Source organism: Triturus cristatus, chromosome 9 (assembly GCF_964204655.1).
Source record: "Triturus cristatus chromosome 9, aTriCri1.1, whole genome shotgun sequence".
NCBI lineage: Eukaryota > Metazoa > Chordata > Amphibia > Caudata > Salamandridae > Triturus > Triturus cristatus.
This window is the reverse complement of record NC_140592.1, coordinates 581896564-581920293: the sequence shown is the minus strand read 5'-3', so window position 1 is coordinate 581920293 and position 23730 is coordinate 581896564. Positions and strand designations below refer to the sequence as shown.

At 46.3% G+C, this 23730-nt stretch overlaps 1 protein-coding gene across 7 annotated transcripts in view; it reads right to left on the bottom strand.

Annotated features, from left to right (window-relative positions):
* DMPK (DM1 protein kinase) overlaps positions 1 to 23730 on the bottom strand; it is an 817401-nt gene that overhangs the window by 405984 nt on the left and 387687 nt on the right. For all 7 annotated transcript variants that reach the window (XR_014968671.1, XM_085625612.1, XM_085625617.1 and 4 more), the window contains exon 3: positions 14392 to 14475. Coding sequence is in view for 6 of the 7 variants with exons in the window: in XM_085625612.1 (XP_085481738.1) it covers positions 14392 to 14475 (84 nt within the window). In the remaining variant the exon portion in view is untranslated. The remainder of the gene's footprint in view (positions 1 to 14391; positions 14476 to 23730) is intronic.

The following is a 23730-nucleotide window of genomic DNA, read 5'->3' as shown; positions in this document are numbered from 1 at the left end:
ATATTATGCTGGGTTTTGATATCTTTGCTGCATCAAGTTGTATTTATCTATTTAAACGCATATTTATATCGTATTTATTTATCAATTTCTTATTCCATGATTCCTTCTAACATGTAATTATTCTCTTTTATTTATTATTGCATATGCTCTAATGTATTTGTCTTATAAAATTCAATAAAAAATTTCAACACAAAAAAAATAAAGAGGCAAAAAAGGGTCGGGGCAAGGACACAGCCTTGTCGTACGACTCTTTCTACAGGTATGGGGCAGTGAGTTCACCGATTTTGCCATACTTAATTTGGTGAACTTCTCGAGGAGGAAAACACAATTAGAAAACAACCCACAATAATTGAATTGAACAATGACCAGGTCAACTCGGTTATCAAAAAGATTTATATAATGACATAATCAGAAGTTTGCATTTTCAACAGTTGCTACAAAGTGAAAAGGTGAAGAAGGTACTCAAGGTAGTACTCGTTAAGAGATGTAGATGTGATAGTAAAGCTAAAATACAATGTTTACAATATTTAAAATGATGATGAAAGAGACCTGTCTAACAATGTATCAAAAGACTGGTTAAACAACCGATTAATGCGATGCCATAAATGTATGATAAATTCTCCGCTTCTGGGCTGAATGGGTAAGTACAGGTCCGAATGTAAGCAAAGTCAACATTTCGACCCCAGAAACTAGAGGAAGATAATTTGTCCATAACAACGGGGTCTTCATCAGGACCATCGGAGGAGCAACCTACAAGGTAGGTAGAAATACAATCAATAATAGTACAGGGTAACGGGGGGGGGGCGCGTGACTACAAGGATGTGACAATAAGGCTCACCCCAGTGGAGCACTGTCCGATCGACAGTTGGGTTTAAGTGATGTGGCTAGGTCGCACCAGGTACAAGAAAATGTAGGACGCTGCGGATACAGAAGTAAAATTGGAGAAAGGCACATCAGTGCCCAGTGGATTGTCAAGGAATAAAACTAAAGGGAAATAGATCAATACTCATTCAGCCCAGAAGCGGAGAAATTATCATGCATTTATGACATCGCATTACTTGAGTTGTGTAGCCAGTCTTTTGATACATTGTTAGACAGGTCGCTTTCATCATTGTAAATATTGTAAACATTGTATTTTATCTTTATTATCACATCTCCATTACCTCACGAGAACTACCTTGAGTACCTAATTCACCTTTTCACTTTGGAGCAACCATTGAAATTGCAAACTTGTGATTATTTCATTATATAAATCTTTTTGATAACCAAGTTGACCTGATCATTGTTTTCCTCCTCGAGAAGTTAATCAGTCAATTGGACCACTCTTCGTACGTATGTTGATCCAAAGTACAGCACATGAAACAAGGCCGGTTGGTCCAGGCTCCCTGCCTACATCTGATGTAAACTGACTTTTCCAGGACATTCCCAAAATGTGCGCTAAGCCTTATGCTGTGTTATTCTTATTGAGCAAAGCCTGGCTTAGCAACCAGTGGGTTCCTCTATTGGGGAGCGGGAGGTCAAACATGCCCGAGATCACATGAGAGTTATCAACCAGACAATCTTAATCAGCTTCCTTGGCCCATCAAACATCCCTGTTGTCAGGCACACCTGTAGTGAGTCAAAATCCTGAAGTCAAACTTGTGGCATGGAATGTCACAGGGCCACAGACTAAACAAAATAACCTGGAATGTGGGGAAATTATAGATAGCCACCATATCATTTTATTACAGGAAACATGTGAGATGAGCAAATTTATAGGCCAGGTTATCTCACCTACTTTGTAAATGCCATCCCAGCTACATCTGGGAAAGCCTTAGGAGGCTTAATAATCCGGCAAAGAAATTCCACAACTTCAATGTGGAACTATTAGACTCAGGATCAAGGAACATTTTAGGCATTCACCTGACATTTAACAGTTCTGCGGTACTAAAACACCTAGTTGTGATTGACATCTACAGGATTGTCTAGGATAGTGGGGAACCCTGAACTATACACGCACTCCAAACATTAGTAGAGGGCAGTATACATAATTCCTGGCCCTTGATAATGGCTGGGGACTGTAACAGTATATTTGAACCCCTTGAACCTCTACCAGCCTTAACAACAGATGAGGACGAAGAGTTTGGCATTCCTGAAATTACAAGTAAACTGGCATTGAAACGGCTAAAAGTCACAGGTTGAGTTTTCCACCTTTGTGTAGACCTTGGTCTGAGAGATGCCAATGGGTGCACTAGATCTGACAATCACCATCTTTTTACCTTCAAGAGAGGCATGTACAACAATCACATAGATTATATCCTGCTTGATCTAAGACTATGGCACTATATGATAGATATGGAAGTTTTCAACCGTGAGGACAGTGACCATAATGCACTTGTCACTGCTTTTAAACTAGACCTGTTTCGCAAATCGCCTGAGCAACTTAATGACATCCCCCACAATGCCACTGATTCTTACTAATAATCGCAGGAACATAAAGTGGGCCAATATCACCATGGATACTCGGGTTGTTCCAAACGATCTACCAATCATTTGTAGACGACTTTGGAACTTATAATGGACGCAGCCATGTTTAACAGCAAGCATAGGGAGTTCAATCAATCAACTTTATTTCAGTTCAATGAACCATAAAAATGCCTAGTTTAAAGGCATTATAAACACATAGAAACATGATAGATACGAATCACAACTCAAGACAATGCGATTATATAAATGAATTACAATCATGATACATTGATTGTCGGAGTGCTACCACAATACTAAGACCAAAACGTAATGGAACAAAAACCTCAGAAAGAAATCCTTATAAGTGGACTCCGTAAGGATCCTCAATGTCACCCATATTATCTTTATTATTTTCTAGCTAAGGGAGTTCTTTAGCACCCTTACAAATTATCTCACAAAGCAGAGCACAAAAGGACATGTTGCCTCTGTTTACCAAGTAATGTAGAATGGCAAACGGGGGACTAATCAAGGCCATCAAAGAAGGCTCAAAAATAGATATATTGAGGGCTACAAAGGCCTACAAGGCCACACTGACCAACACTAAGGGCCACTAGGAAGAGGGACAGTGGAGCAAAATGCTAGAAGTTCTTAGGAAACGTGAATATAGATCCTTCTGGAAATTAGTGGCAACAAACAGCAATGGTGGCTTCTCCTCTCCTGACATGCATGTCCCAGTGGATCTATGGGTTGATCATTTAAAAGCCCTATACAGCTTGAATGTGACCATGAGCAAAGGAAACCATCCTCGGGGAGGGCAACGGGTGACGGTATAGTGACAGTGACACCTGCCCCCTTTGCCTCAAGCACCCCTTCTTCAGATTTTCAATCAAGAAAGCTAGCGGTGCCCTTTCCTGTATGAGAAAGAAGAAAGTCCCTGGCCCAGATACCATCCTAATGGACTTATTCCATTCTGAGCCTGAAATCTGGGTACCCTACCTGAACAAGCTAAGCAATGCTGTGCTGCATGGGGAGGAAATGCTAAAGTCATCGCGCCATCATTGTCCTAACCCACAAAAAGGGGCCAAAAGACGCTCTTCAAACTATAGGCAAATCACCCTCATTGATAATACTTAGAACATTTTCTGCAGGTATATCTTAATTCTTTTACAGGAGTGGATGGAAGAACATCTGATCCTGCCATACCTGCAGGTGGGCTTTCGCAAGAACATAGGTACTACAGATCACATTGTTCGTTTTATGACCATCTATTGGAAGTACATTACCATCAACAGGGACCATATGTATGTGTCTTTTAAGAACATCAGGGTAGCCTTCGACCTAGTACCGAGGCACACTCTCTGGATTCCACACAATCTACTTAATCTCATTGCTAGACTTCACACAAATACATTTGCCCATGTCAGGTGGAGCCCGCAGGACGGCCTTTCCCATAGGATCCCTGTTAATAGACAGGGCTGCGTCCTTGCTCCCTTATTGTTTTCCTTGTTCATAAATGGTGCTGTGGAAACTCTGGAAAAATGCCAGCATGTTGCCGCCAGGATAGCTGTTGAACACATCACTGTTCTGCTATTTGCAGATGATACCCTGCTGGTCTCAAGTAACCCTATGGGCTTTCAGGAATTGCTAAACTACTTTGTGGGATTCAGCAGGGACCGAGGGCTTGAGACCAATGAAGGCAAATCTACATTTATGGCCATCAACCCTCATCACACTTTTAGAAATAAGAAGACTGAAGGGTCCTAGCATAGATCAGGAGCTTTGACTATCTGGGAGTTAGGCTCATTGACAAGCTCTCTTTGGACCCACAGCTGGCAAAAGGCAACTCCATATTAAGACATAGAGCAGCGGCCATCATCAGGAGATGTAAAGCATCGACTATCAGGGCTGTGTCGCTCGCACTGGAGGTATATAGATTGATGGTTATGGGAGGTGTATTGTATGGAGCCGAAATACGGGGCTCGGGGGATACCTCTCAACTAAAAATAACAGTAAACAAATGTATAAGATCAGATCTGAGAGTCCCTATCAGCACCCCACTCATACCTTCAAGATGGAATTTGTGCCTCATAAGGATTGCTCAAATTGCTCCTTTAAGAATCCTGACTTACTGCGGTAGAATCTGGACAACCCAGCTGCTGGTCCCTTTTAAAGCTGCATTCCACTAGTTACTGCTTATAGATAAGCAATACACCAAGCCATTGATCAAAGCTGTGAAAACCTTATGCAGTGAGCTAAAGCTCGAGGTTTTTGGGAAGATCCCAGTAAGCTGAGGGCGAACCATGCCAACTGGGTCAAAAACATTTATTGGGAGCATTTTCTACAAAAATATGTGGCGCAAGGCTAGATGGCCTGATGGATACATCTTTAAGCCACAAATGCTCCCTGCACTATGAGCAGTTTCCCGATAGAAAGCTCCCCCATTGCAAAATCACTGTAAATTCGCTTATGGGTTGGTATAATGCCACTCAGGGATTTTATCTCAAGATGGTGTAACGAAGGGGAACAGAAATGTGACTGCCCCTTTTGCCCTAATGCACTGTCAACCGAGGTGCATTTTGTATTGGTCTACCACAAGAATAACAACCCAAGATCCAGGTGGATTCCGCCCCTCTGCAGTAACTTAGAAGTGAAACAGTGCTTGGGTGCTGTACGTATATTAAAATCTGACACATCTGCACTAAATATTTGCAACTGCAAGATATTTAAGCAGGACCTGGTCTCTCAGAACAGCTGCGCTGCAGGCCCTAGTAGCAGGAGCCACTGGCGCTGAGACATTATTTTGAACTAGTCCACAGCTACCTTCTGGCATTGGTTTGGGGTTTGTTGTCTGATTCGATTGAGCTTTAGCTGTAAATAACACCTAGAACCTGGTTTCGCAGTATTATTGTATTCTCGTTACGAATTACTAGTTATACACACTGTGTAGACTGCTGCATGTTTTTATCTCCTGTGTTGTCTAAACCATCTTATTGCATCTTTGCAGTTTTGCTTATGAAATTGTTTCCTTAACATCAAGACGTATTATTCTTTTATACTTTAAACATTACAAGCTGCTATCTGATTAAATTTGACAGTGTGGTTACTTATGTAGATTGTTCTTGTTAATATTTTAACTGTGATATTAATCGTTGTGCTTTTATGTTCTTATTTGACCGAAAAAAATAATTTGTTGATGATGACCATGGTTGGGTCTATTTTTTGACCACACACGACTGATCAATATGGTATATATGAATAGAGTAACAAGCCAGCACTTAGACTCTAGGTGCAGACTTATGACACATGACTTGGTCCTGCCCAGCTCTGCACCATTTCTGGGAGAGGGTACACAACACATAACGCCAGATCACAGAGCTCATCAATCTCCACACATGGGAAGTGTGCTTGCTTGCCATCTTCAAGCGGTGCAAGCCTCACAAAGTGCGCTCCTGCTTTGCTTCCCTGGTCCTCCTCCTTGCCAAAAGTACCCTCAACTTGCATTGGCGCTCCCCGACGACTCCTTCTCTGGCAGCCTGGTATGGAGTGGTCTGTAAATGCGGGGGGCCGAAGAGGAGGCCCTCCGATATGAGGAATCCTGGGGTCTCCTCAAGCAATCTATCTCCCCTCAATAGACTACCCTTCTTTCACAGTTTCTACGCCACGGAGGGATAACAATGATCTCCCTCCGTAAAGGACCTGCACTTCTTGCATACCTGCCACTGCCCGCCAATGCCACCCCCAACTTTGCTTATTTATAACATACTAATCACGAAAATAGGGCAACCCAATATTCTCCAAAGGACTGGGTATGATCAATAACATATGCAGATGTACCCTGAGGAATTATTTAAATAAATCTTCAACATTTAGTTCAGCCACAAGCGTGGACAAATTAACAAAACAAACAGGGATGTGTTCAAAACCGTGTTGTATTGTAATTCGAATTGACTTTAAATCCAATAATGCTACAAAATTCTTAGAGAGCATAACAGTCAATATACATGACAAACTTTATATGTAGCTACACTTTCACTACTAGCTCAGTTCCATTCAATACATCAATTTGGTATGGAATTGGCAGCAGTGCGACACCCTATTGTCAAATCGCTGATATGGTCAGTGTGAACAACAGTCCATATACATTTCTTAATTCATGATATTTCATCAGTTTTACCAACACCCAAAGGCTGGGAATTACAGACAAGAAGGGTGCAATGTCATCGACGTTTCGGTCTTTAAAAGGCCACACAGGTCCGCAAGACCATCTTCAGGACGCAGCGTTGCAAAGCAAGTAGACTCCTGTAAACACTAACAAAACAAAGCAATGAATACCGCTGGGTTCTCTTGTATCGCCTGCTCACACCTTAATCCAACATCAGTGTCTGACCCGCAAAACATGCACAATGATAGGGCAATAATTGTTCAAAACACCAGTTAAAAACCACACCATGAGTGCTTAATTACACCCAACTGAATATAGCACCAAAGTGACCAACACCAATAAGATAAACTTCTTACTCAATAAATGGTCTCTCATGTGAAACGTTCACTCAGGAAACGTATTCTATGACCATCTCTGTAAGCATAAAGCCAAAACAGCAAATAAGGCTACCAAACCAATACCAATGCCAAGAGATTAGCCCCGTGTGCACAACCGACTCACTCTTCTTACCTGTTCCATCACGGTAACTGTTTATCTATAAATTAAACAAAAAGCACAATAACTGCCACAAGTTGAGATAATGTACAGACATACGAGTTCATAAGTTAAAGCATATCCCGTACTTACTTAGAAAAGTGGGAGAATTAATCACCAACACACCGGCTACCGTCTCGTAGGGAAGTCCAATTGAGGAAGCCCTGTTAGTCTTGACCTATAACCTCATACGCGCTGCATAGCGATACTACGTGTCCGTCATCTTGCATGTACTGACCATCACTTAATTTTATAGATCCCAAAACGTGGGCACCAGATGCGCAGTTGCACTGCCGATTATGGCCGCCATATTGCAGAGTATATAGTTCACGTATATAAATCCAACAGAGGACCCAAAAGTAACATTCAGTAATTCTAGACACAAAATTTATTGACGAAAAGTAATCCTTCATCATTACCCGGAAAACCAGTACTAAAAATGAGGATAATTCATTGTTTTTTTTTTTTTTTTTTTTTTTGTTGAAACCGTTTATTGCAATCTCAAGTATATACAAGTATGGGCCTACAACCTTCCGGCCGGCCGCTAAAGTGACAGAAGCAAATGACATACATACAATAAGGCACCTGACTTTGCAGAGACGATAAAGAGGAGGTATCAACAACGTAGGCCACATGACTCTGAGCCCACAATACGGTTTCGTTTTATACAACACAACAACATAAAACCACACCCGCAAGGCAACCCGCGATCGAAAAGGACGACACGTGCTCCTCCAGTGGGGGACCCCAACCATCCAAAGAAATCCAGAGAGGGGAAGGGAAACAGATCCGGGACTGGGAGAACAATGTGCCCGGGGCTAAGGGAAGGGGTCAACTAGGGGGATGGAGCCGGTGAAGTGGGAGGCAACGACGGCGGCTCGCAAATACCCCCGCGGTAGGCGTTCCAGGGGCCCCATATCTTCACCCATGCCCCAGGCTTACCCCGCGCCACATACACCACCTTTTCTCGGAACATGCACCAATCCATGTGTTCTTTCCAGGCTGACACCGCCGGGGGCCTCTGGGATCCCCACAGTTGAGCAATGTCACGTTTAGCTATCATATATCCCAGAGTCACCCATCGCGTCTGCGGAACCGAGTAATCGGTCGGTTCCCACACATTCAGCAAGCATCTCCTCGCTTCAGGCAACAGCGCGACATGCGTAACCGCTCGCAGGACCTCATGCACACCACGCCAGAATCGCTCCACCCTCGGACATTCCCACAGAATGTGCAAAAAAGTCGCCAAAGCACCACACCCACGCTTACACAATCCATCTTCGACATAGCCCATACGCAGAAGCCTTGGCCCCGTCATATACACCCGGTGGAGTATCTTAAGCTGGACGAAGCGAAGGCGAGCCGGGATGGCCACCTCCTTCGGAGAGGCCACCGCGGAAATCCAGTCCTCGTCGTCCAACTCCAGCCCATCGGCAACCCAAGCCTCGCGGAGGCCAGTCAGTAAGCCCGAGCGGTCATTTATCAATTTCTTGTAAATGAGGGAGATCGTACTGTCCGGAACGTGGCCATCTAGCACTCTATCCTCCAGGGGGGAGGACTCCGGGATGGAGGCCACGTCTGGGAAGACGGAACCCAGTGCGTGACGGACCTGCAGGTAGCGAAAGTATTCACTGCCCTGCAGCTGAAACTCCGCCTGCAGCGTCTCAAATGTTTTGAATCCTCCCCTCGTCCAGAGATCTCCCACTGTACTGATGCCTATCATGTCCCACCTCTCGAAGCCCTTCGAGGTCCACAAAGAGCCCAGCCTCTCCGACGCATACAACGGTGACGCTCGGGTCAAACGGTCCTTCCATCCCATAGCTGCATTAGCCGCGTGCCATACTCGCACCATGACACGCGTGGGTCCCGTCAAGCGGGAATCGGGCACGCTAGTGTAGAGCGCTCGATTGTAGTCGCCACCGGGCAGGAGCATTTTGTCCATTTCAAATGCCGGGTTTAGGGCGGGCCCATAGAAACCGTGATTAATTGCAGCTAACTGGGAGGCCCAGTAATACCGCTTAATATCCGGGAGGGCAATCCCTCCGTCGTACCACGGGAGCGTCAATTTTGCCAGAGCTATACGCGGCCTCCCGTCCCAAAACAGACGGCGCTGCAAGCTTTCCACCTCACGGAAGTAGCGCGCCGGGACCAAGTCCATAGTGTTCTGGAGAGCGTACAGAAAGCGCGGCAATGACATCATCTTGAACAATGCCGCCCGGCCGAGCGGCGAGAGCGGCAAGCGCCGCCAGCGTGCGACGTCCTCCTTCAAGCGCTGGAGGGGGGGAAGCAAATTTCGCTCGTAGCGGGCCACCGGGTCCAGCGTAATATAGACCCCCAGGTATCGAAATCCCTGCGAGGCAATCTGGATCGGACAACCCCGAGGAAGGACAGGAGCCTCCCCGGAAAGCACATAGACACAGGATTTAGCCCAGTTGATGACAAGGCCTGAATTACGGCCGAAGGAGCGCAAAACATCGACCAGGACAATCAGTGACTTGCGCGGGGAGGCTAAGTACAGAAGGATATCGTCAGCGTAGAGGGACACGCGGTCCTCATACTCGGGGGTCCAACGGAGACCACGGATAGAAGGGTGCCACCGCAGCCACTCCGCCAGGGGTTCCAAGGCTAGTGCAAAAAGGAGCGGGGACAGGGGACAACCCTGTCGCGTGCCCCGTCCCAGCCCGAATGGGGCCGAGACTCGACCATTCACCACCACCTGTGCCAATGGGTCCGAGTACAACAATTTGACCCAACTGATGAATCCCGGGCCAAATCCAAATTTTGCCAGCATCGCCCAGATGTAGGGCCATTCGAGCGTGTCGAACGCCATGGTGGCGTCTAAGGACGCCAAGATGGCCGGCTCCCGCACGAACGGAACACGCGCGAGCACCCCGTGCAAGCGCCGCAGATTAAGGGCCGTGTTGCGATGGGGAATAAAGCCGGACTGGTCCTGGTGGACCAAATCGCCCACCACGCCGACCAGCCGGTTGGCGAGCACCTTGGCGAGGATTTTAGGCTCCGCGTTCAAGAGCGAGATAGGCCGGTAGGATGTGACCCGGTCTCGCGGTCTCCCCTCCTTGTGGATAACCACGATGGTAGCCAGACGCTGGTCCGGCGGGAGGGAGCCCCGCGAGTGGGCCGCCAGGAACATTGCGCGGAGATGGGGTGCAAGTACATCCGGTCGCAGTTTGTACAACTCGATAGGAATACCGTTCGGGCCCATGGCCTTGCCAGAAGCGACCGAGCGGATGGCGAGGGCAATTTCGTCCGAGGTGGGGGCGGCATCCATCAACTCCCTGTCTTCCATTGAGAGGGAGGGCAGCGCGATGTCACGCAGCAGGGCATGGGAATCCTCCTCCGGGCAGGGAGAAACCGGGGAATATACCTCGCGGAAATAATCTGCGAAGCAAGAGACAATGCCTTCCGGCTCAGTAACACGTACACCATCCATTCTCTCAATCAGCGGGACCACACGACTAGCTCTCTCCTTCTTATCCAACCACGCAATCAACTTGCCAGCCTTATCACCCACATCATACAATCTCCCCTGTTGCTCCCTGCTGAGGCCCCTGGCCGCCTCCGTGACGAGGGACCTATATGCCGCCTGCTTCAGGTGTAGAACGTGCAGCGCAGCGTCAGTCACCCCACTCCCCAGATCACCCTCCAGTTCAGTAATTTCAGCCTCCACCCGGGTCACCTCCTCCTGTGCGCGCCTCCGGGCATAAGAAATAAAGGAGAGGGCCTCCCCTCTAAGCACTGTATTGAAAGCCTCCCACAGGGAGATGGCCGATGAGACAGACCCCACATTCTCCTCAAAATACCGTTGCAAGGATTTAATCAAGTCCGCACGAATAGTGGGGTCGCGCAGGTACCAGGCATTGATTGGAGCTACCCTGCCCTCCCCCCTCGGGAAGACATCAAAGTGCAACAGGAGTGGGGAATGATCTGAAATACCCCGCGCCAAATGGCGCACCTCCCCCACTCTCCCGGCATAGGCCGCAGGGACAAGGACATGATCAAGCCGCGAAAGGCTACCGTGGGCCCCCGAATGGAAGGTGTATTGCAGCTGAGTGGGATGCTTTAGACGCCAACAGTCCACCAATCCCAGTGTGTCCAAAAGGCCAGACAGCCACGCTTGTGCCCGGGGGAGGTCCCTAGGGGGATAACGATCCATAGTCCCAGAGGCCACCGCATTGAAGTCCCCCCCAACCACCAGAAGCCCCCCCGGAAGGTCAAGCAAGAGGCGTCCCAGGTCTGCAAAGGTGGTGGACTGTAACCCCGGTGGGACGTACACTGAGACAAAGACGACTATTTTGCCCTCCATTCTCCCCACCAAGACAGTGTATCGTCCCCTCTCATCATGGCGCACCTCGTCTATTTCTAGCGGGAGCGAGGTCTTGACCATAATGCCCACCCCTCGTGAGCCAGATGTGAAGCCCGAGTGGGCCACCAAACGATAGCCACGCCGATTCATGGCACAAAAGGTGTTACCAATGAGGTGCGTCTCCTGCAAAAAGACCACATCAGGCGAAATCCGTTTCAGATATTGCAGGACCACACCCCGCTTAATCCTATCACCCAGTCCGTTAACGTTCCAGGATAACAAAGTCAGGTCCCTACCCCCCATCACATACAGAAGCCATCATTTGTCCCCCGGAGAGCATCTCAAAAACATCAATACAATGAAGGGTTTGCCTTGCGGTAGAAACGAACCACACCCCACCCCAACCCACCCATCCCAACAGAACTCCCCCCACCCTGCACCCCTGCATGAGCCCAAACAGCCCCCCCAAAGTGCAGTGTGCCTGTCGCCCCATAGAAAGAAAACTAACTAGTCCCCCAGAGGAGGAGGGAGATCCCCCAAGAGACCCCACACGACCTCCACAGGAGGGGCACTTACCCTAACAGTCCATGGTGACAATAACACAGTCCCGAGCAAGGCCTAACATTAGTCCCTCAGTCCTGATCCTGCGGGCCCTCCCCACCAACCGCTCCCCCCCCACCCCCCCGGCCCCGATCTCCGGGCAAAGTGTCCAGCCAGTCCCCGGCCGCTTCGGGACGATCAAAAAAGTGCGTGCGGCCATCCACCTCCACCCTCAGCTTAGCCGGAAAAAGCATCGCATATTTGAGATTCAGGTCCCGTAGGCGACGTTTGACACCGAGAAAGCTCAGTCTCTGCTTTTGGACCGCCGGAGTAAAGTCAGGATAGAAATTTATATCCGTATTATCAAGTCTGACCGGCCCTTGTAGCCTGGAAGTCTGCAGGATAGCGTCCCTGTCCCGAAAATTGACAATCCGGGCGATGAGAGGCCTCGGAGGGGCTCCGGCCTGAGGCCTACCCCCGGGGACCCTGTGGGCACGTTCCACTGCAAAGAATTTACTCAGCCCCCGAGGCTGGAGATGGGTGAGGACCAAGTCCTCCACAAACAGATCCGCTGCCTCTGCCTCGCGTCCTTCCGGCACCCCGATAATGCGGACGTTGTTTCTCCGGGCCCGACCCTCGGAATCCTCCAGTCGACGATGCATCAGGGCGCTCGCCTGGCCAAGCCTGCGCACCTCCTGTTGGAGGGCCGCCACGTCAGATGTGAGGCCCGAGGTAGAGTGGGCCAAAGAATCGACCCGGTCATTTGTTTTTGACAGATCGGCTCTCACGAGGCCCACGTCCACGAGGACCGAGTCGATCTTCTGCGCCAGAGTGTCGAAGCGCTGGTCCACCGAGGCCTTCATCTCGGCGATGGCGCCCATGACGTCTCGGAGGGTCAGGTCCGTGGGCAGAGCAGGAGCATCAGTCGGGCCCGTAGGGGACCTACGCAGCGCCTCTGGAGACCCCTTCTGGAGGGTGTAGCGATCCATGTTGTTGGATTGATGGGCCGCGCCACGACGGGTAGACTTCACTTTAGCCCGGTCGCCATCTTGTTTTGTGGCCATGGTCGCGGTCCCCAAATCGAGCCAATCTCCTCAAAAAGGGGGTAGACAATCCCGTTCAAGGGCTCTGGGGGGGGGCGACCACCGCTCCGCAGGACGGACCGCAGCCGGCGGGCCGGCAGGGCACCCCAACGAGGCCACACCGCCGCACACCGCCTCGCGACCCTACCTCGCCTGGCAGCAGGGAGGGCGCAAAAGCGAAAGTGAAAGTGCGGGGTGCGCGAGTCGCCCGGCCTTGCCCGCCGCTGTTATTCACTTTGTCGCCGGATCGCCCCACAACTCCAGTACGGGGGGCCGGTGTGGAGAAGGCCGCAAACCTTAATCGGTGCTCCCGCCGGTGTCCGAAGTCCGAATTGAAAACGGAAAACGGGCGTCACCTCAGTTCGGGTTCACAAACACAGTCCCCTCATCTAGGACAGGATTCGGTCAGGATTTATGCAGGAGGTCGCGGAGGTCCTCGGGAGCCTCGCACCTACGCGGCCATCTTGGGTGCGCGCTAGGCTCCTCCCATCGGATAATTCATTGTTAATCAGTAAAAAACCAAATGCTTCTCAAGATGTTAGAATATAGTAGACAAAACATTAGCACAAATGAATGTCGCATGCACCTACAGACATGAAATGGTTTGTACTTGAGATTGTCAAGGGTTCCAGAAGACATCGGAATGTAGATCGCCTGCTCACATTGAAATAAAACAGATGGATCTGGTCTGCTAAGACTGTGGAAAAGGGACAGAATTAATTTGTGGAATGGCATACTTTGGCTACACGGTAGCGGGGGGCATCTTTGATGTTTTATAGTTCCTTTGTAGTCTTATATTGGATTGCTGTGTTAATAACTTTGTGGCAGTGCTTATGTTTAGATGGAACAAGATTTTTTTTTTTTTTTTTAGGAAAAGTCAATTTGTTTGTGAATATAAAACATGTCAGAGCATGAAACTCGTAAAGTATAATATAGTATCCTATTCCCCATTTACCTGTGTAACCCTTGCGGCCACGCTTACGTAACACTATTTTAGCAAGTTCGACTTCCTTCATCCCTTTTCTGTGAACCTCACTTGCCTTATCCTATTTCAGGAACTCGAGAGTAGCATGGGTCATTTTAAAAAGTACTATTAACCCACTTGTTTTTGAAAAATCCCCCTTCTCTCAGTCTTCCTTGAGCACTTTGCCTCCAATAGGCAACAGAAGCTGTGCTGATGCAAGGAAGCTTAATTTATTTAATTTACCAAGACTCTCTCATTGGACATGTCAACGTGTCCCTCCTACCTAAGCACACTGCAAAATATATTTCTTAAACACCCAACTTCCACATGCCCCTCTTACCTCGCCCCTCTTGAGCATATCCCACTTGTTCATGATCTTCATGGCATATACCTGTGTTGTCCTCTTCATTTTCACAACTGCAACCTTAAAGGGATTAAACCAAGGGGAAACACTGTTAGAGAAAGGATTGCAAATGTATACCTCTAAGAGATGAGCTTGTGTCCTATGCATTCGAGACATGTGTGCCGATCTAAAGGTGAAAGGTCATATCCTTAGGAGCAGGAAGATTGCTTTACTACACAATTAAGAATTCAAGCGTTTTCTGTGTTGCCTTCTAAGCTATCTCAGTAGTTACTTATTACAACCTCATAAATGAACCTGTTATGTAGCTGGCAAGAAACTTGAATTTGTAATGTTGGCTAGATGAGGTCCAAATGTGGGAAAATAAAAGGGTACAGATCTACGCCTGCTGGTCTCCATAAAGCCATTCATTTAACATTGTTGACTGATTAGCAGTTCAGTATATATATAAATGAGCGTTGTATTGGAAAAAATGTCTTTTCATATTTTAGATGCCACTTACGCTATATTCTGAATAAGCTCATTAGGACTCCTGTACTCTTGTCATTTATTAGATTTTCCTACTTTACTTTATGAACTTTATTTAGGCTATATGCCATAAAAGTGGAACAAATAAAATTACATGACATGAATTAAACACCATAAAATATTAAGAAGCGAATAAATACAGTATACATATGGCAGATTAAACTAGTTATATATAGTAAAATACATTAGTTAAAATGAACAAACATTTAGGGGCACATCTTTTGCCTAAACCTCCATATTGAAATTAAAAAGCGGGCTACAGCAAAAACTAGACTTTGCCAAAGCTCAGTTTTTAAAATTCGAAAAGCAATTTGATAATCCCTAACACCAAGAAGCTGACAACGGGAATAATCCACTTTTTCCTACTTTTAACATAAGCTGGGCAGAAAAACAGAACATGCACCTCGGACTCCCTATCTGCCCCACAGCTAGGGCAGGTATGTACTGTAGGGCTCTGTTTACTAGCTCATTTGCCAGTAAAATAATCTCTTAGTAGGCTGAACTGCATGTACACCTTTGAGCCAAGGGAGGCCGTATTTCGTCTAAATACTGTTCCAAGGTATAGTCTACCTTGATCGTAAGGAAGGAGTCGGCCAGAGTGCCATATGAGGAGAATACCAGCTGTTGATCCCTTTTGGATTGTCGGTACATCCTCTTTAACAGTGTTTTACTAACTGTCAGAGTGGCCGCCGGTTCTGTCCACAGATCCACACACCCTACCTTGGTCAAAGTATCTTTATTGTATTTTAGCCAATATATGCTTCCCGACCCTGGGATCCCTAACACTTCTTTAAGACAAGCTTGATAGGAGTGCAGTTCTGGCGGCAAGACCCAGATCTGTCTCCAGAAAAGTAAGAAAAGCTTTCAATAATTTTTCTTCCCTGTATGTATATTGTTCTTGTATAAATAAAATTGTTTGGGGATGTTTAGCAGTGTCATTACCACTACATTACAGAATCATATATTTCCATAATTGGTTAGTAATCAAAATATCCAAAGCATCAATTATTTAGAGAGTTGAGGAACTTGAAGTTGGATCCCTGTAAGTGGAGCTCACTCGCATTCCTCCTCTGTAAGGTTTAGAAACCTGTTGGCTCTGGTGGAAAGGCTTCTGTTACTCAGTGCTTCAAAATTCATTAAAATCCAACACGCAGTTTTGCATCATTGTTCGTAAAGTGTTCAACGGAGCGGGCCTGTTGGTATTTGGAATCCATATTTTTAGTCTTTCATATGGATTCTATCGACATTAGACCACCAGGCTGGCAAGGCATCTTTAGGTAATACAGACACACACTCATCCTTCCAGGAAAAACACATCAAAATCCACAGATTAAAATGTAATTTCTCCAATTATTTTTCTGATCAATCCTCAGCTGAGTTATATATTCTACTGGTGTTGGCCACGCCCCTTTTTACACCTCTCTGCAATGCAGCTCTGTGGCGCTTACTGGAGGTTCCTCATGGGCTAGTTGGACCCCAGGGACCCTCAGGATTCAAGGGGACTTAATCTCCCAACTTAAAACGCGCTACGGGGCACGTTTGCACAGTGATGAAGGGAGGGGGCTGGGCCTGAGGGGACATGTGTGCAAACACGTCAATTGGCGTGTTTAAAGTTGGGGAATTAATTCCCTTTCAATCCTGAAGGCTCCTGGTGGCCAATTAGCCCACCAGGTGCTTCCAGTAAGTGCCACTGTGCTGCGTTGCAGAGAGGTGGTCCAGGCCACACCCCCTTTTTACACCTCTCTGCAACATAACTCTGTGGAGCTTACTGGAGGTACCTGGTAGGCTAGTTGGCCCCCAGGGGCCCTCAGGATTGAAGGGGACTTTATCCCTCAACTTAAAATGCGCCACGGGCGCGTTTCCACACTGGTGAAGGGAGAGGGCGGGGCCTGAGGTGCTATGTGTGCAAACACGCTCTGTGGCACGTTTAAAATTGGGGAATGAATTCCCTTTCAAACCTGAGGGCCCCTGGGGGCCAACTAGCCCACCAAGTGCTTCCAGTAAGCGCCAGAGCGCTGCGTTGCAGAGAGTTGGTCTAGGTCATGCCCCTTTTTACACCTCTCTGCAACGCAGCTCTGTGGCGCTTACTGGAGGTACCTGGTGGGCTAGTTGAACCCCAGGGACCCTCAGGATTGAAGGGGACTTAATCCCCCACCTTAAAATGTGCCACGGGGCACGTTTGCACAGTGGTGAAGGGAGGGGGCGGGCTGGAGGTGACATGTGTGCAAACACGCTCTGTGGTGAGTTTTAAGAGGTAGTTTTAATCCCCCTACCCTATTATATACTAGGGGCTTACAGAGGAGGTCATGCTAATCACAGGGGGACTCCAACGCATAGTGTTCCCTAGAGTATGTAGGGGTTTTCACTGTATTCTAAGTGTCTTTTAACATAGCACTGGCTCTAGGACTGGTTAGTCAGACTCAGTTACCATCAGTATCCGTCTGAAAAAGTTGAGGGTACAGGATGATTTTGCAACAAGGCTTCTTTCTGCTCTTCTGTTTGTTCTTTCTGCACGTTTTCCTTCTTCCTGCACTTTTCTTCGTCTTTGAGGACTTCTGTTGCTTCTTTCTGCATTTCTTTTTTTTCTTTCTGTGCTGTTTTGCTTCTTTCTTCACATGTCCTATCTCTGTAGGCATAGTTAGAAGTTAGCATTTAAAAAACCTTTGAAATTCACTGAAAAAAACGTAGGTTTCAGGCACGTTATAGTTAGGAATTAGCATTTAAAAAACCTTTTGAGATGTCATCAGTGATGTCATGAGTGATGTCACTGACCATGTCATGAGTGATGTAATATGTGACGTCATCAGCAGTGCATTGCGGGCGCGCGAGTTATAGTTAGTTGAACTAACTATAACGGGGAAATTTCAATTGTTTTGTACTAGTGAAATGTCCAGCTAACTATAACACCCCTGAAACCTATGGTTTCGGAGCTGTGTTGCAGAGCGGTGTAAAAAGGGGCGTGGCTTCATTACACCTCTCTGCAACGCAGCCGCCTAGCGCATATTGGAGGTTCCTGGTGGGCTAGTTGGCCCCCAGGGACCCCCAGTATTGAAGGGGAATTTGTTCCCCCTCTGCAAACGCGCCAGGGGGCGCGTTTGCAGAGTGATGAAAGGAGGGGGCGTGGCCTCCTCCCGATCCCGTTTTTTTGTTGTTTTTTTCTTTTTCTTATTTTTTGGCCCTGGGACCCCTTCCCCCAGGGTGTGCCCCCTATATATATATTTTTTTTTAAACTGTGGAGGGGGGCCGCGTGGCCCCCCTCCCAAGGCCTTAATTTTCCCCGGGGCATGGCCCTTTTAAAAAAATGTTTTTGTTGTTTTTTGGAGGGGGGCTGCCTTGCCCCAATCCTGTTATAATAGCAATGGGGTAACCCAGTATCCCTCAGAACCTGGGCAATCGTATACAAAAGTAACAGTGGTTCTGTCGGGTGAAAATTATTTCTTAAACCATTGAACCAATCTTTGGTTTATTCATAGAAAGGATAATTAGTCATAAGCCACACACACAAAGTCCATAAGGGGTGTTCAAGAGTTTTATAAATTGCGTCATTTATAAATACCCAAATTACATTTTGCAAGGCTGTCAAGGCACAAAGTGAAATATACTTTGTGACAAGGTGACATGTGGTGCTCAGTGATGTAGTGATAGTGCCTAATATATACAAAGTGACTAGAAGGATTTCGACGGTTTAAAAAGGCCAGGAAAACAAAAATTTAGGTAGGTCTGCAGACTGAATAAATAGGTCTTTGCGCAGAGTCTTTCAACTGGTCCAGGGGATATTTGTCGACGTTTCAACCCAGGATCTGCACTACTATCTAGTCAATGTGGGTCTTCATCAGGACAGGGACAGGGAAGTGACAGCCTGTTGGATAGTAAGGTGTATGGTCAGGTGTGCTTGAAATATGGAGTGCTAAAACTAATCATGGCACACGTGGTGATGACTCACCTAAGAAAGCCCAATGCTGCTTGGAGGGCATGTTAAAGAATCCTCGTTTAGTTAGGCAAAAGCCCTTATGGGAGCACGAGTCTCCTGCACAATGTTAAATCTTCCTCTGTGGGGATTTCTAGATGAGGAAATGAGAAATAGTAAAGGACTAGCCATTTAATGGCAGCATTAGCTGTAATACAACCAGATGTATGTTTATTTGTATGCTTATAATCACTCACCCAGTCTTGAGGTGCGATCACTCTTTGTTCTCTCAATAAAGGTTCTGAGTAGAAGGAGGGATTAATTAGCCTCATGTGAGCAGGTAGCATCTACATCAGACATCTACGCAATCTTTACCTTCACTACTCTTACGCTCACCTTATGATTTGAAAACCGGAGTCTCAGGTTACTCAAAGAGGGGCTCAGGCATTCGTCCTGTCTCCTCCGATCGTATCAACAGTTGTTTCTTTGTACGGCTGCCTAATTAACTGGTTGTGGCGTGTTGAACGTGCGCGTGTACGAAGCGCATGTACTGAGCAAACGCGTCAGGAGCTCGTTGCTAGGTAACGCACCGAGCGTGGTCCGTGGCTACGTCATGAGCTTGGGGGCAGGTCTGGTTGCTAAGCAACTTTGGTAGAGATACATGATATGTAAAAATTGACTCGTAATTAATACTAGGGGCGGTGAACGCAGTGTATGCGAACCGCATTGGCCTGTAATGATGTGAAAAAACCAATCTGGTCGTTTTAAGCAACTGGGGACTCGTATGTGTACATTGGAAGTACAATGGCCAATATGTTACGCATATATACAGAGATAATATCTCCTATATATTGAATTAATGTTGGATTACTTGCATGTAAGGGACATGGGTGTACAATGTCCTAAACAGAGTGAATGGACAGGTATATTGTGATTAAAAGTTTGCTTCAAACAGTATTTACACAGTGTATACAGTATCACCCAGACAGGGGTTCCCATCGTATTGACAGTTCCGGGGTCCCAATTAGAATTAAATTTCCAGTACATCTATGATCATATTCAGGTCTCTTCATGCATTATTCCTTCAAACACTATTACATCATGTCTTCACGTTTTAAATTGCATGCATGCATGTATAAAAACATTCACAATTTTCTAAAATGCGAACGTGTATACAGTAAAAAACATAAGTGCGCAATTTATACAGTGTAACAAAGAAAATACTTCAAGCTTTATGTGCAAAATATGTACAGTGCATTTGATAACAGAATTGTCTCTAGTATTACAATACATTTTCAAGAAAAAAAGCCCATGGTCAGGGTATGTACTAAGTGGCTAGAGTTGTCCCATTTGTCTTGCGGTCTCCTCTATCTTGTTCAACCCAGTCTGTACCGAGCTGAGCGAGTAAATCCATCTACATTCCTTTTAGTTTAGGGCCACAGAAATTGCACCTCCTCTTGCATTGGGACTGATCTTTTCTATAATCCACCATTTTATACTGTCAGGGGAATGATTGTGTGTCATAAAGTGTTCGACCATGGGTGCACCCTGTACTTTACATCTTATTCTGCTCATATGTTGCAGAATTCTAGCCTTGGCTTTCTGAATGGTTTGTCCAACATATATTAGGCCACAGGGGCAAAGGATGGCATGTATCACATTGGAGCTATTACAGTTGGTAAAGTGTGGTAGCTTATACGTTCTGTTGTTTTATGTGAATGTCGTTCCCTCTTGGCATTGATCACACACTTTGCATTGTCAACATTTATGGTGTCCGCTCACTGGCGGGAGACCAAGGTAGTTTCTAAGGTCCAGCTGCTTGGGGGGTTCTTGGAATGCCCTGACGACGGTGTCCTTGATATTTCTGCCTCTCTTGAAGGCGAAGATGGGGTCTTGGTTAGTCTGTAGCTCACTTGGCACCAGGTTCCAATATTTCTTAACAATCTTCTTAATGTCATTGCTCTTGGTATTGAATGTGGTTACACAGACAATATTGTCTGACTCAATAGATTTCGCCTTGACCTCCAAGAGTTGGTCGCGGGGACAGTACCAGGCACGTTTTTTCGCCCGTTTCAATAGTCCAGTCGGGTAACCTCTTTCCTTCAGGCGACTTGTGAGGGTTTCTGATTCTTTAAAGAAATCTATCCTTCTGGTACAGTTTCTTCTCAGCCTGAGGTATTGCCCGTAGGGCAAATTATCCCTCAGGTTTCGAGGATAATGTGAATCATACATCAGCAATGTGTTTCTTTCCATTGGTTTTCGATAGAGATCACAGTATAGTAAGCCTTCTTCTACTTGAAACGTGAGGTCCAAAAAATCTATTGACTCGTTGTTGCTTGTCATTGTGAATTGAATGTCCCTTGTCCTGGTATTAAGCCAGTTATGGAATTCATTCAGTTCCTTGGTGTCGCCGGACCACACCATTATGACGTCGTCAATATAACGTTTCCATACCGCAATCTGATTGAGGTATGGATTTTCATGACTGTACAAGTGTTCCTCTTCGTAGTGGTCCATGAAGATATTGGCCAGACTCGGTGCATAGGTAGCCCCCATCGCCACTCCCTTGCACTGATAGTAAAATTGTTTTTTGAAGATGAAATAGTTCTTTTTCATAGCAATCTCCAGTAGTGAAATCAAAAAGTCAGTTGGAATCCAGTGCGGTCTCTGCCGTGCGTCTAGTGTGGTTCTAATGACATCCAATGCTTTATCTTGGGGGATTGATGTGTAAAGTGAGGACACATCTAGTGTTACAAGAAGTTGTGTGTGTACATCAAATGACTGCCCCTCCAGCAGTTTTATGATGTGCATGGTGTCCCTCACAAAGGATTTTGTTTTGGGGACCCAAGGTTGCAAAAAGTGGTCAATAAATTGGTTTAGTGGTTCCAGGATGGAACCACATCCAGAGACAATCGGTCTACCAGACGGCTTAACTAACCGCTTGTGCACCTTCGGTAGTGTGTAAATCGTTGGAATCCTTGGTTCCTTTTTGTTAATAAAGTCCTATTCAGGTTGGCTCAGGAATCCATCAATCATTCCATCATTGGTTAGCTTTTCTATCAATGATTTTAGAAGAGGGGTAGGGTCTCGTGGGATAGGTTGGTAGCTTTCCAAATTGCCCAGTTGGAGGTCTATCTCTTCTACATAGTCACTAGTATTCTGCAGTACCACAGCGCCGCCCTTATCCGCTGCTTTGATAACAATGGAGTTATTGTTGCCCAGGGAGTGTAGTGCCAGTTTTTCTTCCTTGCTGATGTTATATTGTATGTACTTTCTTGCATCCAAGAGTTGCATGATTTCTTGGAGAACAATCTTCTCAAAAGCCAGTATCTTCTCACTCATCAGGTATGCACCGGGTGTAAAAGTAGAGGCAGGTCTAAAACTTGTGGCGGCTGACCTCGGGTTGTAGGTATTTTTACTGAAGTAATACTTCAGTCTGATCTTTCAGAAAAATCGTTGAAGCTCAAGTTTTACTTGGAATGAGTCGGGTATAACAGTCGGCACAAAGGAAAGTCCTTTTGCGAGGACCTCTCTCTCTACATTAGACATGATGTGGTCTGACAAATTGAATATGGGTTCTCTCTGATCTGGTTTATCGTTTTGACAAGCCATCACATTCTGTGTTGTTAAGGTGTTAGTGCTGTGTAAGGTAGCCATCATCCTCTCATTGTTGGGCCTTGTTGACGTGTTGCTGGTAGCGTTATCAATAGTGGTTAGGATATGTTCACTCAGTGTCTGGGTGGTATGACGACTCCCTCTATGGGTTTCTACCATCTGTAGGTTTGTCTCCGAGTGGAAATCTCCCCATGTGTTTCTGGTTGGTAGAAACAGACATGTGATGTTCCCTGCTATGTGTTCCTGCCTCTGTTCCAACTCCTTGGTCTTTCCCAGTTCTGTGTCTTCCCTCCTCCCCTGTTCGCCTGACAATAGCCTTCCCCTAAACAATGTGGGCCCTGATTACCCTGGTAGCTGGTAGAGGGTCTATCAGAGTCAGAATCTGAACCACTTCCTGCTGAAGAGTCTGAAAATGTCTTGAACCTCCTTGGACCCTGTCTGCTTATGTTAGAGAAAAAGCCTTGGCTATCCTGTTGGTAATAATCGTCAGACAGGTAGGGATAAGTTGTATTCTTGACGTAACTTCTTACATCCTTTGCAAGTTTATCTAGCTTCCTGTTTAGTGTGACTGTATTGAAGTGAGCCAATGTCTTTTCCGCTCGCTCTAGAGCTTCTCTAGTGTTTGAGAGGGCTCTGTCTTCAAGAATTTCCTTCTTAAGTTCAGCGATTTCCTGCGTCAGTTTTTTTAGGTACTCAATCAAAGTCTGTACACCAAGTACCATCCAGAGTCTAGAGCAGTTCTTTGCCACGTAGCTGAACCTCTCCCTGAATTTTGGGACGTCTATAAAGATAGCGGGTTTGTTACAAACTTGCAACCCCTTGGGAATTATATTTGATTGCAGGTACTTAGTTAGTTGATGCCCATGGAGGCGTGATCTAATGAGTTTTTTCTCTAGTCTTTCAATTTTTGCCAGCTTCCCGTTAAGGCCTACATCAACTGATACTCTGTCTGATCCTAGAAGAAAGTTAGAAGCACCCTGATCTTGTATTAGCTTCGCTATATAATCTTCGCTGTAAGACAGAGTTTCTTTCTCAGACATACTAAAACAATACAAACACAGTACAAAGAACACAATTCAGAAAGCAATAAATGAGAGCAAAACACCCTTGCAGGTCAAAACCTGCACTAATCCAATTATAATAGCAATGGGGTAACCCAGTATCCCTCAGAACCTGGGCAATCATATACAAAAGTAACAGTGGTTCTGTCGGATAAAAATTATTTCTTAAACCATTGAACCAATCTTTGGTTTATTCATAGAAAGGAT